This window comes from Pristis pectinata, chromosome 2 (genome assembly GCF_009764475.1).
Source record: "Pristis pectinata isolate sPriPec2 chromosome 2, sPriPec2.1.pri, whole genome shotgun sequence".
Lineage (NCBI taxonomy): Eukaryota > Metazoa > Chordata > Chondrichthyes > Rhinopristiformes > Pristidae > Pristis > Pristis pectinata.
This window is the reverse complement of record NC_067406.1, coordinates 105,420,505-105,437,568: the sequence shown is the minus strand read 5'-3', so window position 1 is coordinate 105,437,568 and position 17,064 is coordinate 105,420,505. Positions and strand designations below refer to the sequence as shown.

Below are 17,064 nucleotides of genomic sequence, written 5' to 3'. Positions count from 1 at the left end.
GTAATCTCAGAGAAAACATACAAATTCCACGAAGGTAGCACCCGAGATCAGCATCAAGCTTGGTTTAATGGAGCTGTGAGGCAGCAACACTACCTGCTGGGTCATCATGCCACCGTAATAACATAGACCCGGTACCAGAAGTTGTAAGTCCAGTCCTCTGACAAATCTGCATCCCCATGAAACCTGCTGGTCTCTAATCAAGAAGGAATCGAAACAGAAATGAAGTCCCCAAAGCCGCAGGGGGGGTGGGGGGGAGGGTCAAACTATGATATATGGCACAGATCGGCCACCTCTTTCTGTATTAGTCCAGAGACTAAGAAATACAGAGTGCAATTAACCTTCACCTCTTGGGTGGTCAACCTGCATTAGGAAAGAAAAAAACAAGCCAATCATCGCAAAATATAGAAGCTGTTCAGAATATTTGACAGCAAATTATTTTGGAAGGGATATTTATCCTAATTAGTTCAAAACTTGCAGGAAATTCATAAGGAAACTTTAAATTCACATTTATGACTTTAAACTGCGCTATACGATAAAGATTTCATACAATACTTTGTACAATGAAATTCAACAAGATTCTATTGCGATAAATCATCAAAAATCGGTAAGCCTGGTGTTTTCTGTGTATCATAAAGAGAACAGAGCATGCTGATGATGCCATAATTAAAATTCTACCTTGCATCCTGGCGCAAGTAAGTAAAAACAAACCCCTGAAAGTGAAACCACGCTCCTAGTTTTAGAATCCTCCACAGAAGAAGCATTCTTTCAGCACCTCTCCTGCAGAGCTCTATCAATAAGATTACTTCTCATTCTTCTAACCTCAGTGAGCATAGACCAAACCTGTCCAACCTTTCTTCTTATCACAACTTCCTCATCCAATGAATCAACCTACTGAATGTTTTCTGAAGAGCCTCCAATGGAAGTATATCTGTATATGAATAAAGAGACTGAACCGGTATCTAGTATCAGCACGTTTAGATGTGGGACAACTACTGCAAGGATTCCTTAATTTTATATTCCATCCCCTTTGCAATTAAAATCCAACATTCCATCTGCCTTCCCAATTACTTGCTGCACCCCATGCTCATTTTCTATACATAATCAGCAAACAATCATTTCCACTTATCCTCCGATATGATCAATCTATAGGCATTTAAGATGAAACCTTGCTGGGCACTGCAGAGTCGGTGGAAAATTCGCAGAAAACGTAAAAGCAGCACCAGCAGCTATCTATTGAACTCTCAAAGGTACAATGCAGATCTGAAGTAATCTATGCAGAACGTCAACTCCCCATGCTCTGAAACTAAATACATGTTTTCTTTTGCAAGATCCCACTAGGATAGTGGGAATCTGATGCAATTTCAAGGTTGCATTGTACCAAACTGTATTGTGACATCAAATGGAAGGGTAGAAAAACTCTGACATCAGCAAACCCAATGAATGTTATTTTTAAATTTACTCTCAACCTGTGGGTGATTCTGGCAACCATCCCTTGTACCCCAGAGAAAATGGAGGCCCTTTAAATGACTGTCTTACACTAATCAAAGCTGACTTTGATTTTATTACCTCAACCCTTTCTGTATTATACCATTTCTGACAAAGAAAAGTCAGAGGATTGAAAATATTAGGATGAACTAACCTAATCCCAAACTTATTACATTCCTTACCACTTTAAATGTTGCATCATCAGTCTAGGTCCTAGATAAACTAATTAATTAATGTGAGAGATGCTGTCAAAGTAAATAGCTACAATGCATCTAGTAAATTATGTATAATGCCACCAGAGAACTGGGGGCAGTGGATTATGATTCCAATATCATACCAACTAAAAACATCAAGACTTAACGGCACATGTCCCAGCTAACAACGTATATGGACGGTAAAAACCGTTCAAATGGCAAGACTTCAGTCCAAAGCCATGTCTTCCTAGTCCAAATTACCAATAATCCATACATACTGTAATCCCAGTTACAATAGATGTATAACTGGATTAGCAATTAATACAATTAAACAATGAAAGGATTAGAAATGTTTAAATTTAAAATGGTTAATGTTAATCTTGCAATAAAGTGAAAGATCATATAATTCTTCAGACATACATTATTTGTCAGTGAGTTTTAGTGCTAAGTAGGTGCCAGAACATTGTACTCATTTCGAGCATGTTCATATGGAAGAGAATACCATTGATTGACAATACTCTGGCACATTAATTGCTAGTGACCAAACACATATTGCACCCCTCTGTCTCCAGTTTTCTAACTTTCATTATTAAAACCGTAATATTATGATCTTACCTTCATGTCTATTTCAGTGCCATGAAGCTGCTGTGAAACTGTCTTGATTATTCCAATTACAATATCCTGCAAACCTTCCCTTTCGGAATAATAATGTAAAAGGAGACCTTTCCCTTTATCTGCATCTGTACATCGAAATGATGGGGCACGCATCCCTGGGTAAATGGTAGCCAGATGATCATGTAAAGCATCTAGATTCTGAGGAGAAAAGATTAACAACTCTCTTCATATTTATCAAAGCATTATAAAGCACGGACATAATTAATACATAAGCAACAGAAAGATAAATTTTAAATTATGCCAAAGCTTCTAACTTCAATAATGCATCCTATTTGCTACAGGCCTCACTAACCTTAGCATAACACATGGAAAACAAAGGGCATAAAACTTCCACGAGAAAAAAGCTGGTAGTTCCAACTATCAGAAAGTTTAGGATTCATGGACAAATGTGCAAGAACATGAAAATTTCTCATAATTGATCAAAGCTGTCACTCAAATTGCACTGAGATGATACATTCCTGTAAAGTCAGTAGTGCATGCTAGGAAATCTGCAGCTAATCATGCATCAATTGGTGATGTAATTTCAATGGAGAGAAACCACTGCAAGCGAGACAGGTAACTGGGGAAATCTTCAGTACAGTCTGTCCTCAGGTTACAAACAATTGCACCTTTATGTACAATTGAGCTCCCATATTATTAAATTCAAAACTTCAATATGTGTACATACATTCGTTCCTGCAAAGAGCAGAACTAGTTTCCTCTTTTTCCACTTTTAGTAAGTGTTCTTTCTTATCAGTCTTATGTGCTTTTGATGCCATTCATTACAATACTGCGGAGGTATGGTTACTGTATTGAGCTATTTTTGTATATTTTCTGACTTATGGACAAAAATTGACTTATGGACATCTGAACAAACAGAATCTGTTTGTTACCCGGGGAGTACATTTTTATATAGTTAAGTAAATTAAATGTATGAAGTTATTTTTAAGTGTTGGCTAATGTTTGCACTTTTAATTGTCCATTTTTTTGTAAGTAGTTTAATTTTTTAACATTTGAATGTAAATGCCGGATACATTCAAGCTGTCTTACAGCTTTAACAATCAGTTTTGCCTAGGGACCTAAATTACCATAATGGGATATACAATCAAAAGGCCTTGTTACAGGTTGGAGCTAGTATTATTTAAAAAGATTTCACAGGGGATTTACACAAGCTTGAGTGGCCTTAGCAGATAGACAAGAGCTGAACATGGGCAGCTCGCCATTCCAAGGAAATTCATGGCCAAGAGAACTACATCAGCAATTTTGTGAAAATAAATTTCCTTCCTTTGTCCCTGCTTCCCCTCCTGATGGATTGATTCCTGGGATCATGAACACCAAAGGGTGGGTCAATGGAGTGGAATTTCAGGAAGGGTTAAAAATTTGTGGCGCAGGAGGTTGTTCACCTCATTGTGGCCAAAAATAGAACAAGTTAAACTGCAAGTCAGGCAGCATCTGTAGAAACGGAAACAGAGAAAACAAGCTAGTTTTAAGTTGCAAATAAGGTGATATCGAGGGAAAGAAAGGACAAGGGGAACATCTCTGACTAGGGAAGGCCAAGATGACTGTGAGGACAAGTCTCCAACTTCCCCTCATGAATTAAATTAAATGCTTGCCAGCTGCCCCACCCTCTCCAAACCAGCACCTGCCCAGGTATTGTTCTCTCTGCCAGGGGAAATAGATCATTCTTATTCAAAGTCTCTAGGCCTCATATATGTATCTCCCACAATTAAATATCCCCTCAGAAACCTTTTCTCTTTATTCTCAGACTAAGCCTCCTTGTGCATCTGAGCTCTTTTATCTGCTTAGCAAAAAGAAATGGAGCTAAATTTAAATGTCATTCACCAGAAATTGCTGGTAATCATCGCCTTTTTTTCCACCACAAGAAGTGCCTCTGCAAAATGCAACAATGGTGGCAATACCAAAGTGATCCCTATACAATTGCAATTACTAATTGTTCATAGTTTAATCACTATCCCATTTTCTGATTGAATTCAGCAATTTGGAAAGCAGTCACCAACCCTAAATTATTAATTTAGAACAACTTCCACTTATAGTGAATGTAAGAATCCCAAACAGTACCATGGAAACTTCAGGCAGAGGTCAGAGCTTCAGTTTTTTGCCCCTCTGACGATGCAGCATTCTCTCAGTATCAGCCAAGACTTAAAAGGTCAAATCTAGAGTATGAAACTATGTTGCTGCTAGCTGCCTGCAAAGCGTCACCTCTCTCCGGCACCATCTTAGAAAGAAACTCAGTTTTACAATGCAGCTGTACATACATGTACTTGTGCCTATGACAATAAACTCCATTTAATTTAAAAAGACTTGAACTCAAATGATCTGAAATGGAACTTGAATCTGAACCTGAAACCTTCTCACTCAGACATGAGTTTGTTCCCACTAAGCTTCAGTTCTCACTGCACAAACCAAGCCTTGGATGCTGTTCAAAGTAAAAGTTAAAATAAATACTTATGTCAAATGTCAGAGGAAAAATAAATAGTTAATAATCAAGAAGATTATAGAAAGTATATGTGTGAAATAACATGTTAATTCTGAAGTAAAATAGTAGTTGCAAGAATAGATTAGCAGACAGAATTACACTGAACTCTGAAATATCTTATAAAATTACTCTTTTAGAAATTGGACACATTTGCACATATTTTCTAAAAGTGATTTTCCCTGGGTAAGAACAGACTAACAACCATTTTCAGGTCAAATAGTATCTATCGGGAAACTGTCCTGGACAATTCCATGTGTGATTCTCCATGGTGCAGATGATATTTCCCAGTGTCTGCAGTGTATCTAATGATGTCATGGTCCACAAGGCACATGAAAGCCAGCAGAAAGTTGTGATATTGGGGGAAACCTACAATCTTCACTGTTCATTCATGAAAATCTAGAACATTGTGCTGGGTTCAGAAATAAGACAGCAGTCAAAGGGTCTGCACTGTCACATCAATATTTGTAAATTACCTGCATGTAGGAAAAGAGAATAAATTATCAAATTTTGCCAATGATACCAAATTTGGAGGTGTGGCAATCAATGATGATATTACCATACAATAAAATGACATAGATAAGTTCACAGAATGAACAGATAGGAATTTACTACTGGGGTGATGATTTTGGCAAAAGCAATGAAGAGGGACAACATAAAGGCACAGTTCTGAAGAGACAGTTTAGAAACAGCAAAATCTCAAGCATGCTGGGTTAACAGAGTTTTACTGTGGTCGTTGCTTATTAATTTGCAGTTTAATGGAGAAGCTTAACACTGCAATAAAAAAAATAAAATGCTGGAATGCTCAGCAGATCTGGCAGCATCCATAGAATGAGGAGCAGTGTTAACATTTCAGGTCAAAGACGCTTTGCGAGAACCTTGTCAGAAAATGATGATCCCTTCTGATAAAGTGTCTTTGACCTGAAGCATTTAGTCTGTCTCCCTTCCTGTAGATGCAGCCTGACCCGCTGAGTGTTACCAGCATTTTCTGTTTTATTTCAAATTTCTAACAGCTGCAGTTTTTTTTTTGATTTTCATGAACTTAACTCTGAACCGTTTCAAATTCCAAACAATATATGTACTGGAATTACCTGAACACAATTTCTATTTTTTTTAAACACTTTTTGAATATTAATAATCATTTGCAATCTATAATACCTTAATTAATATTGTCCATTTGGATTATAACTAGATTTTCAATTATGGTCTGCATATTTGATTTGTATGGCTTATTTTTTATGAGCCACAGTATTGAATTGTAGTCCAACAATCATTTCCTAAATATGATTGGGGCCTTACATTTTTGATCAGGCAATTCCGTACAAGCAGCAGGCACCTGCACACAACTCACAGAGAGTACAGGAGTGTTATCAACATTCATGTAGTGCACTATTGTCGTCTCCTTTTCCAGACTGATAAATCAAAGCTTCAATTTTTCCACTTTTCACTGACAATAAATGAAGAAACAGCCCCGAATTCCGACATAAGAAGTGTTTTTTATATCAAAGTACTCTTATTGATGTCTTATAATAACAATCATGCATTTTACCAGAAAAATGCAGCTTTTAAAACATAAATATTATGCATAGACTATTAAGCAATAGGATTTGTTTGCGAATACGTAATAGAAATCACCAGTTTCATGACTGTGTAATAGGGGTGAGGAATGGGGTGAAAAGCACAGATTTGTTAAAACACACAATTGCTGGTAAATATATAGAGATGGGCATGTGATGGATGGCACGTACATGATGGGCTGAAAGGCCTGTTTCTGTTAAGTATGACTCTGACTCTATGACACAGTAGCAATGGACAACATTGATTCCACAGTTATCTTTTGTCAGTACAAGTTTAGTTGTAATTAGAGAAAACAGAAACTGATGTATTTAACTAGAGCTTCTTTTATTAGCAATACTAATTTTAATCAAACAATGATAATCCAGAAATCCTTGAACTGAAAACAGAACCCACAGTGGACTGGGAAAGGAAAAACAGTGAATAAACAGTGGCAGATACTTAAGCAGCTATTTCATACATTAAAAACTGCAGATAGGCTATACTATGGGGAATTGTGAGGTTAACCATTTTAATAAGAAGAACAGAAAACAGAACATTGTTTCAATAGACAGCGACCATGGAGTTCTGCTGCATAAAGGGATCTGTGTGTCCTCATACATGAAACACAGAAAGTTAGCATGCAGATACAGCAAGTAATTAAGAAGTCATATGAAAATGGAATGGAGTATAACTATAGATGCCTTGCAACAACCGTACAGAGGGTGTTAGAGAGACCAAACCTGAGGTAAAGTATATAATGATGGAGCGATTATATATTGATATAATGATGGAGTGATATAAAGGAATGATTGACTAGGTTAGGTTTATATTCACTGGAGTTTAGAAGAATGAGAGGTGATCTTATTGAACCATATAAAAATCTGAGGGGGGGGTCTTGATAGATGCTGAGAGAATGTTTTCTTCCTGGGGGAATCTATAATTAGGGGGCACAGTTTCAGACTAAGGGATTGGCCATCCAAGTTGGAGTTGAGGAAGGGTTTCTTCTCTTGAAGAGTTTAAATCTTTGGAATTCTCTACCCTTTGGAGGCTGAATCAAGGTCATGAAAGAGAGACTGTGGCCTCCAGAAGGGTTAAATAGAAATGTAGCCCAGGTCAGATCAACCACAATCTTATTCAATGGCACAGCAGGCTTGAGAGCCCTTTTTCCACTTATCCTCCAACCTCTCCTGAAACTGTAAAATTCAAGCCCTAATTACCATACAGTTTGGACTGCACATAGAAAATCAGATCTGACTAGCAGAATCTTGCCCTGCACCCATGTCATTTAAAGAGGTCATTCATTGCTTACAAGATTCCTGGGTATCAGTTGGACAGAGGCAAAGTAAAGTTAGGATGTGGCTACTTGGGAGGTGAAGCCTTTTTTTTTCATCAACAACTGTGGGTGCTTTAATCTTGGTCCTTCTGAGCATCCAGGATCATCATGAATGGGCTGAAGGCAAGGCCTCACTGTAGAAGGGATAAACTGGCTTTGACTGTGAGGTAAGCATGTCCCAGAAGCCTTTCTCCAGAAGTCTTTTTTCCAGTAGCCAGAAGTGTTGCAGAAGCTATACTCCGAACTCAACCTTTCTAAGGAGAATTGTGTCTGGAGACTAAGATCTAAGTCAGAGGTATTCTGTCACCTTCTGCAGGCAGAGCTCTGCTTGTAAAGGTGAAATTCATCATTGCATTGAACTTCTTATCTCTATATCATGTCAGCCAGGGGCAACGATATTTACTAACTCTCCCTTTTTGCAGCATACCACAATAAATGGGGCATCACAGATGTTCCCTCTTGAAGAAGAATGAAACTGATCCCCTTCTTGAGGACAGTGTATTGGGTATTGGAAAGTTGCCTAAATAGAGGATTTCAAGGAGTATTAGTCTGCAGTGTGCATTACCAAGGCCTCTACAACTGGAAATGCTGCCATTCTGTGAATATCCAGATTGTATGACCAGCAGCAAATGAGGGATGCTATGCATCCAGGAACTTTGTATGACTCATTCATTCTGAGACAATTTGTAGTGCCTGTCATGATTCAGCCAATTCACCAAATAGCTGGTTGGCTCTTGTGGTGCAAAGCTACCCTGCTTTACCTTTGGTTCCTCAATCCATTCCAACCCAGACTCATGTTGTAATGCAATTACAATCACAGTCAAAGGGCCATAATGACCTCAGATGAGATTGTTATCAGATTCTTCCTGAATAAATAACTCAAAAGGCATCATGAAGTACTCGCCAGGTAGGATCTTGTGATTTGTTGGTATCTGCTGCATGGTAAATAATCTGGAAACCATGAGGCCACAGACCTTGCTGCAAAGAGCAGACTGATAAAGATAGAAAGAAAACAGAAAAAAAAAGTTAAAAGGAAGTTGTGAACAGTGGCCACTCTGGGTGTGCTCTCAGACAAGCCTTACAGACCAAAGGTCAACATGAGCAGCACTTTCCTCAAGCTCAGGGCTCAAAGAAGCAGTCCATGACCAGATGCAGTGAGATACTGCAGCCATTTGGACATTGAATAATAAGAGGCAAGTTACCATTGTACCATAGCCAAACACTATTAAAATACTACCTTCCCTAGTGCATCTACTGATGCACTAGAGAAGGTAGTATTTTAATATAACATTAATATTATGGGTTTTCAGACCCTCTTTGGACATCCTCCAGCCATGCACTGCCAGGGGCAGGAATGACGACAGATTCAGTTGTAACATTCAAAATGGAACTGGATAAATATCTGAAGGGGAATCATTTATAGCACTGCAAGGAGAGGGCAGGGGACTGGAATTAGCTGGATTGTTCATTTACCAGGTGTTGAAAAATAAACTTAACCTTGACAGATTTAGAAATGTTTAATGAATGTGGTGCTTTCGTGAAATATGCAATGCCATAAGGAAAGAGCAAACAAGTGGCATTCAGCTCTAGAAAAGGTATGATGTTGCATGCCAAACTTTAACATTTCAATTCAGGTTATTTCTCTGGAGCAAATATTTTTAAATAATTTATGTTCATATGTTTAAACTGAAATACGTTGTCGTTATGCATTTACCTGCAAAAACTCTCGGACATTGGAGCCCAGAACTCGAAGGATTGTATCATAGCCAGATTCTTGGCAGAATTCAAAAAACATCTTCCCAAACATCTGCAGAATTTCACCAGCATTGATTTCTAGAAAGAAATTATCTCATTAAGTCTCGTTCCAAATATCTCAAATAAGATTGAGTATCTGTATTATTACCTGGCTGTATCTGTAGAAGCTTAGTAACTTCTCAAACAAAAATATTCATAATAACTTATGGCAAAATGGAAATGACTAAAGGGAATTTAAGTATCTGATGCAACATGGAACAGAAGAAACATTCAATAATGCCCATTTTGTGCAACAGACCAAGCTGAATTTCTATCCGAGAAAGGTAAAAATATATAAACCTTTTCAGATTTCCTGTGAATCACATTTATGAACATTCCACTCTCAACAAATACCTTCTCGACTCAAATATATTCTGGTTGAAAAGTCAATGGCATTGGAGTCTTAGTCATTGATCAAAACAGAATCATAGAACCACAGAAATTTACAGCAAAGGAGGGCATTTGACCCACCACATGCATTCCTGTCAAAAATGGATCTTAGTTAATCCCACTTCACTGTAACAAGTATGGTCCCAAAACTAACCTTTAAGAGAGACTTCCCTCCTGTCATGGAAAGCTTCAGACTCAGGGGAAAGCTCCTCCCAGACTGAAGCATACACCAATCCACCACCGTTACTTTTCACTGAGTCAATTTCATATCCATAATGCCATTTCCACCCCCCCCCCCCCAATTTTGAAATAAAACAGTTGGTTCTGCTTGTGGGGGTGACCAAAAGAAGAAGCTATCAACAGAAGACAAGCATCAAACAGGCAATTGAGAAGAAACTTCTTTACTCAGAGTGGTAAGAATGTGAAAAATCACCAGCACATGGAAGTGAATGAACCAAATAGCATGGATGAGCTTAAGGGTAAACCTGGTATTGTTTCAGCTCCCTCGATTCTTCGTAATAATGTGCAATTTATGAATCCAACTATCAGGTTGGTGGGACAAGTTCAGCCCTGATAGATCAACTTCTATGATCAAAGGAATTTTCCAGATTCTCCCAATTCCAGGGCCTGACAACAAATGAGTCCAAGAAGTTATGGCTTAATATTTTCTTACATTGCATCCTCCAGCTTGAAGCCTTTGACCCGTTAGGGAGAAATTCAGTTTTTCCTAATAATCAGGCCCACCAGATTTGGGTATTTCATACTTGCAGTACCTTTCACTTGTCCATTTTCCAGGCAACGGAACAGATTTATTGGGCCAATACCTCTCGTGGTCCCCTTATTTGCTTACACTTACCATGTATTACTCTTCATTATTAAAAAGAAATGAAATAAAAATCACATTGTGTGCCCACATTTTCTGGTCGAACTTCTCTCAGTGCCTTATTTGTAAACTTCCATCCCACTTTCAAAATAATCTCAGAGTCCTTGCTTTATCTATACTGCTGTTAATAATTCCCTCTCTATACAATATTACAGAGATTAGTAATAAGCCAGAAGACTGGGAAAATTTAATAGATTCAACTTTGCTGATGATACAAAGATAGATGGGAAAATGAGGTGGCTGCAAAGAGTATGCAAAAGCTAGGTAAGTGGAGAAGAATTATAATATGGGAAAATAGGAGATTATTCACTTTGGAGGTAAGAATGAAATAAACAGAATTGCCTTGAAATTAAATAGTGCCCCACACTTTTGGTTCCCAATGCTATGCAAATGAAAGTTGATTTTGCCTTAAGTGAAATATCACTGCAATGATTTCTGGGTTGCATTGTGCTGCTCTGGAAATAGAACTGGGTACTTCAGCTCACAATACATATTTGAATGTTTTTCCATTTTAGACAAGCATGTGTTAACATCAACTTCATTCACTGGGACATTACCAAGGCAGAGCTGGCACTCGGCAGTCACAAAACAACCATGCTTCCATAACATCTCTTGTTTTCTAGCAACACTATTTAAAAGCATCAGTCAAACTGAAAGGTCAAACTTTTCTCAAAACTCACTGCTCAAGCTGATGAACACTCCCAGTGAACACATTCCTCCACTGACATTTCAGCATTTGGAAGTTACCTAAAATGGGTGCTTCCCTGATGATCCTTCCAACATGTTCTTCTCGAGTGGGAGTACCATGGCAGGCATCACATGTGTAACTGGTACAGTCAGGGGAAGAAGCAGGGTAATGCTCACATTCAAGGATTTCATGGGGACATATGCTGTCTTGACTGTTCTAAAGAGCAATGCTTCTGTAAACTTAGATTGCCTGAGGCAATCAGAGAGATGTGACAATCTGTGTGTTTTCCTCCAGCCACACACCCATGCCCAGAATGCTCTGCCTGGGGCGATCAACGTCACTGTCACACTCAAATTCCCCACACCCAAATATTCATAAGTAGAAGTTGCCCTTTATGAATCAAAGCTAAGTGAATGAAGCTGCAAGTATTTGGTAACTAACTCAAAACAATTAGGCTGTGAATCTCATGATAAAGTGGTATAATAGTTTAATTTAAAGAAAACAAATGATCCATTCATGATTCTATTATCAAACTTCATAGAAATAAAGTAGAACTACTTACTTAGGACTTTGCTTGCTGCACTGATTAAATCATATGTTTTAGAATCATCATATATAATCCGTACCAGAAATTGTCCTTCTACGTCCACCTGTGCTTCTTTTCTATAATAAGAAAGCATAATGAGAAAATATGATACACAATAAACAATGAGTTTCTGCAGGGGTTCAGCCAGTCTTTCTCCATTGCTGTTTATGCTGTTTTATTTAGGGCTTCCATGAATCTCCCGACAAGGATTTCTGTGAAAATCCATGGAGAACAAAGCATTTTTACAATGTATACAAAAGTAATGATGAGAAAGCTTCAAGGGTAAGAAATCATTGCCAAAATATCGCTACTTATAAACATTACAAAGGGAGAGATGTGCACTAATGTTAATACTTTCCCACTGCTATGGTTAATCTAAGTTGTTGAAATCAAACTGGAATGAAACTGGGACAGATTTTCAAAGTCTGGTGTAAATTACTTCATGGTTAATAATTGCTTCCAATAATGAGAATTCCCAAGGAGGTATTGTTTTGACTTAATGATCCAATTGATCAGAGATGATCCAGCATGTATTGCTTATTCCAACATCTCCCTCTGTTCTTTGAATATTATGTGGATGACCATGGCTGCTCAAAGGATGAGTAGCTTTTCAAATCACTTCCTCTGCATTGTCTGAGTAAAAAGTGAAAGCTCCAAAAGATGAAAATGGCTCTATAGTTGGCTTATAGTGGTGTCAGAGAATGAGGTGTCAAACAGCAAAAAAACTGCAGAAGCTGGAAAATAAATAAAACCAGAAAATATTCAGATGTCAGGCAGCAACTATAGAGATTATGTTTTCCTGCTCATATGCATGCACGTAACTAGCAAGCACGGAGGTATTTGTTTCTAAATGGCCCTAATATACTCAGGTTATTAAATCCAGTTTGAGTAATCAAAAATTTTAAGAAAAACATAAATTATCTTTTGCCCATATGATGTTATCCAAGGTTATTCCACATGTCCAGAAGATATTCTTCAGAATCCTGAAGAAGTTCTCGGAAGAGAAACCAGGGGCAAAAATTAACATTCCACATATACTTAGAAATGAATTAAAACAAAGGAGTGGAGAGTAACAAACATAAACCTCTTCAAGGAAGTGGAAGTAAGTAAACCAAGGAATTATAAGATTCATTGTTTCGGCATGTTCTTGCCCCACTGAACTTACTTCCATCCTTTTCAAACTTACTGGAGCTCTTTGAGGATATGATGAGTGCAGTGGATAGAGGGGAACAGGTGGATGTTGTATACTTGGATTTCCAGAAGGCATTCGATAAGGTGCCGCATAAAAGACTTATCCATACGATAAGGATGCATGGAGTTGGGGGTAATGTATTAGCATGGATAGAGGATTGGTTAACCAATAGAAGGCAGAGAGTTGGGATAAATGGGTGTTTCTCTAGTTGGCAATCAGTGGTGAGTGGGGTGCCGCAGGGGTTGGTGCTGGGCCCGCAACTGTTCATGATATTCATTAACGATTTGGAAGAGGGGACCAAGTGTAGTGTATCTAAGTTTGCTGATGACACTAAATTGAGTGGAAAAGTAAATTGTGCAGAGGATGCAGAGTCTGTAGAGAGATCTAGACAGGTTAAGTGAGTGGGCAAGGGTCTGGCAGATGGAGTACAATGTTGGTAAATGCCAGATCATCCACTTTGGAAGGAAAAATTGAAGATCAGATTATTATTTAAATGGTGAAAGATTGCAGCATGCTGTTGTGCAGAGGGATTTGGGAGTGCATGTGCAAGAATTGCAAAAGTTTGGTTTGCAGAGGCGTCAGGTTATCAAGAAGGCAAATGGAACGTTGGCCATCATTTCTAGAGGGATTGAATTTAAAAGCAGGGAGGTTATGCTGCAGCTGGAGTACTACATGCAGTTCTGGTCTCCTTTCTTGAGGAAAGATGCACTGGCTTTGGAGGCAGTGCAGAGGAGGTTCACCAGGTTGATTCTGGTGATGAGGGGGTTAGCCAATGAGGAGAGATTGAGTCGCCTGGGACTATACTCACTGGAATTCAGAAGAATGAGAGGGGATCTTATAGAAACATATTAAATTATGAAAGGGATAGATAAGATAGAGGCAGGAAGATTGTTTCCACTGGTAGATGAGACTAGAACTAGGGGACATCCCTTAAGATTCAGGGGAATAGATTTAGGATGGAGATGAGGAGAAACTGCTTTTCCCAGAGAAGTGAATCTGTGGAATTCTCTGCCCAGGGAAGCAGTAGAGGCTACCTCATTAAAAATATTTAAGACACAGTTAGATAGATTTTTGCATAGTGGGGAATTACTGGTTATGGGAAAAAGGCAGGTTGGTGGATCTGAGTCTACAGCCAGATCAGCCATGATCTTATTGAATGGTGGAGTAGGCTCGATGGGCCAGATGGCCTACTCCTGCTCCTAATTCTTATGTTCTTCTGTTCTTTCTTCCCAGTCCATTCCCTCCCCACTTACATCCATAATATCTTAGATAACCTCCACCACTTTGACAGTTTCATGGTTCCAACTTCACCAATGGACATATAATCCCTCTACCACCTTCCTTTCACACCAGGATTGTTTGAGGACCTCTGCTTCTTCTTTGAACAGAGGCTCAACCAGTTCCCCTCCTCTAGCACACCCATTTGCTTTGCTGTACTCCTCACATTTAACTGCTTCTCTTTCAACTCCTCTCCATAGTCAAAGATGTAACTATGGGAACTCACATGTACCCAAGTTATGTCTGACTCTGTGGGTCACATGGAACAGTTCTTGGTCAGTACTACTCAAGTTACCTCCTTCAACTCACACAATCCACCTCTGATTCTTCACTAGCCAATTCTACTGTAAGGTTATCCATATGTAGTATTAACTCAGTTTTTCTCTCACTCAGATGCTGCCTGGTCTGCTGGGCATTTCCAGTAATGTTCTTTTGGTTTTAGGTCTTAGCAATTGCTGTGTAACAAGTCCCAAATACTATCCATTAACCAAACCCTTCAGGCCCAATAGTGACTCCCGCAGAGATTTCTTTTATCAAATGAAAAATAATCACAAATTAATGTCATACTCTTAACTAGCCTCAATTAGCAACAGACATTAACTAACAGCCAAAGTGAACTCTAAATATCTCTATCTTGCCAGCTTTGCTTTCCACCAATTTTGGCAGCAGTGTCTACTGGCAAATGAATCACACTGCACATTATTAAATACAGCTGTGGTTCTCAATTACCTGCATCTTAAAAAGGAAAATGCATGTTGGAATTCTCACTAATAAAAAATAGGCAATAAACTGTCTAGTAAAGCATATTATATGTTGCATGTTATGACATAATATCTGATAACACCAAATTAAACTGAAATGAAAATAAATTAGACAATCCAGTTCATATGTTGATAAATATCAATTTTCAACAAATTTGAAATAATCTTGGATAAAATCAGATAGGCAAAAGCCTATTTGCTTTTTTTATGTTTTATTCAAACTGGACTTAGTAAGCTTGGGTTTTATTTGGGCCATTAAGAAGTAAACACCTCCATACTTGCTGGTTACACGCATTCATGATAATCTTACTTAGCCAATTTGTCACAGCTCTGGCATGAACTAATCCTTACGTCTTCTCAACACATCTTCAAACAGTGTTTTACGAATAATATTGCAAACTCACCGACATAAAATGGCTGGTAGTTACATGTCCATATAAACTCTACTGTAGCTGTCAACACGAGCTTTTCGATAACCAATTACAAACAGAAGTGATGACAGTTTCACGCATTTCTCTCAGTGTCCCTACAAAATAAACTATGCAAAGGTCCTTCACAGCAAAACGAAAGTGCGTTATGTCAAGTAGACACCGACTGATGCATGGGTCTGCGCTGGAGTTTTCACCTCAGCCGACAACGGTTGCTTGTGGATTACCGTTATTTATTTCAGACTCTGGTTCAAACAAATTTCTATTTACTCATTTCCAAACCCAGACATTCCCGAAACACGTTTAACGGTAATTTGAAGTTAAGGTAATAATGATAAAATGTCTGCAATTTTAAGATACATGTATGCTTCACTTACTTGATATTTTCCCACACCAAAGGTCCATAATTGCGCTGTATTAATAATTCCAAAGCGTGATTTACGAAACCATACTATAAATAAGGAAAAAAATGCAAAATATGTGATTTCTTTTTCATGAACTGACGTCATAATTTTAAATATCTTAAAGCATAATTGTAAAGTATAGCAGAACAGTGCGTGCGTGTCAATAGTTCCCTGGGAAGCCATGAATTACTGTCTTCTCCTCCATGGTGAGAGGTGGAAGCAGCCAATAAGCCAACACGTATATTTACAAACACCGATGCAAATCGTTTTTTCTCCATCATCAACACTCTGAGGAATTCATCAAACGCTACACGACAGGATTCCTTTCCCAACCAACAAACGCTGCACAACAGGATTCCTTTCCCATCTAACAGACATTGCGGGAATGAGAAGGAGGGGGGGGGGGGGGGGGGGGAAAACAACTGAATTTCATCCAAGAGAAATAAATTCCAAAGAAAGACCATCATCGCGTATACACAGCATTGTTCTTCCATTGCAATGGCAGCGTTATTGGAACCTTCAAATTAAATTAAATAAATTCACCATAGATACATTTTTACTGTTCGCGAGTAACGCGATTATTTACCATATCGATGCTGACAGCCGTCTCCCTCTTTCTGGGTAAGTTTACTGAGGCAGACAATCCGTCAGTGAGCTCAGGCGCCGCCAGCCAATGCCGTGCGTCCAATTCTGATTGACAAGGAGCGCCGTCAATAGGAACAGAGTATTTTCGCAGGATTTAGTCTAAGTATAAAAAGCCAATCGTTGGGCGAGTAGAACGTTCTTCGGGTATGAAGTAGCAGTGCAGGGATAAGAATTGCGCAGGAATGAATTGAGATCATAAAGTGCAAACATAAGGCGTGCAAAATATGGAAAAAAATTTAGTAAGTATTTCTTTATCGCAACCAAAATAAGTAACCTTTATAAGAGTTGTTCTTATGAT

General features: G+C 38.4%; 1 protein-coding gene across 1 annotated transcript in view; it reads right to left on the bottom strand.

Moving 5' to 3' along the window:
* Nucleotides 1-16,741, bottom strand: part of gucy1b1 (guanylate cyclase 1 soluble subunit beta 1) — a 34,915-nt gene extending 18,174 nt beyond the window's left edge. The window contains exons 1-5 of the mRNA XM_052042320.1: nucleotides 16,708-16,741; nucleotides 16,095-16,168; nucleotides 12,035-12,135; nucleotides 9,432-9,550; nucleotides 2,295-2,492 (exon numbers count right to left, since the gene is read on the bottom strand). Coding sequence (XP_051898280.1) covers nucleotides 2,295-2,492; nucleotides 9,432-9,550; nucleotides 12,035-12,135; nucleotides 16,095-16,168; nucleotides 16,708-16,710 — 495 coding nt within the window. The 5' untranslated portion in view covers nucleotides 16,711-16,741. The remainder of the gene's footprint in view (nucleotides 1-2,294; nucleotides 2,493-9,431; nucleotides 9,551-12,034; nucleotides 12,136-16,094; nucleotides 16,169-16,707) is intronic.
* Between the last annotated feature and the right edge of the window lie 323 nt (nucleotides 16,742-17,064).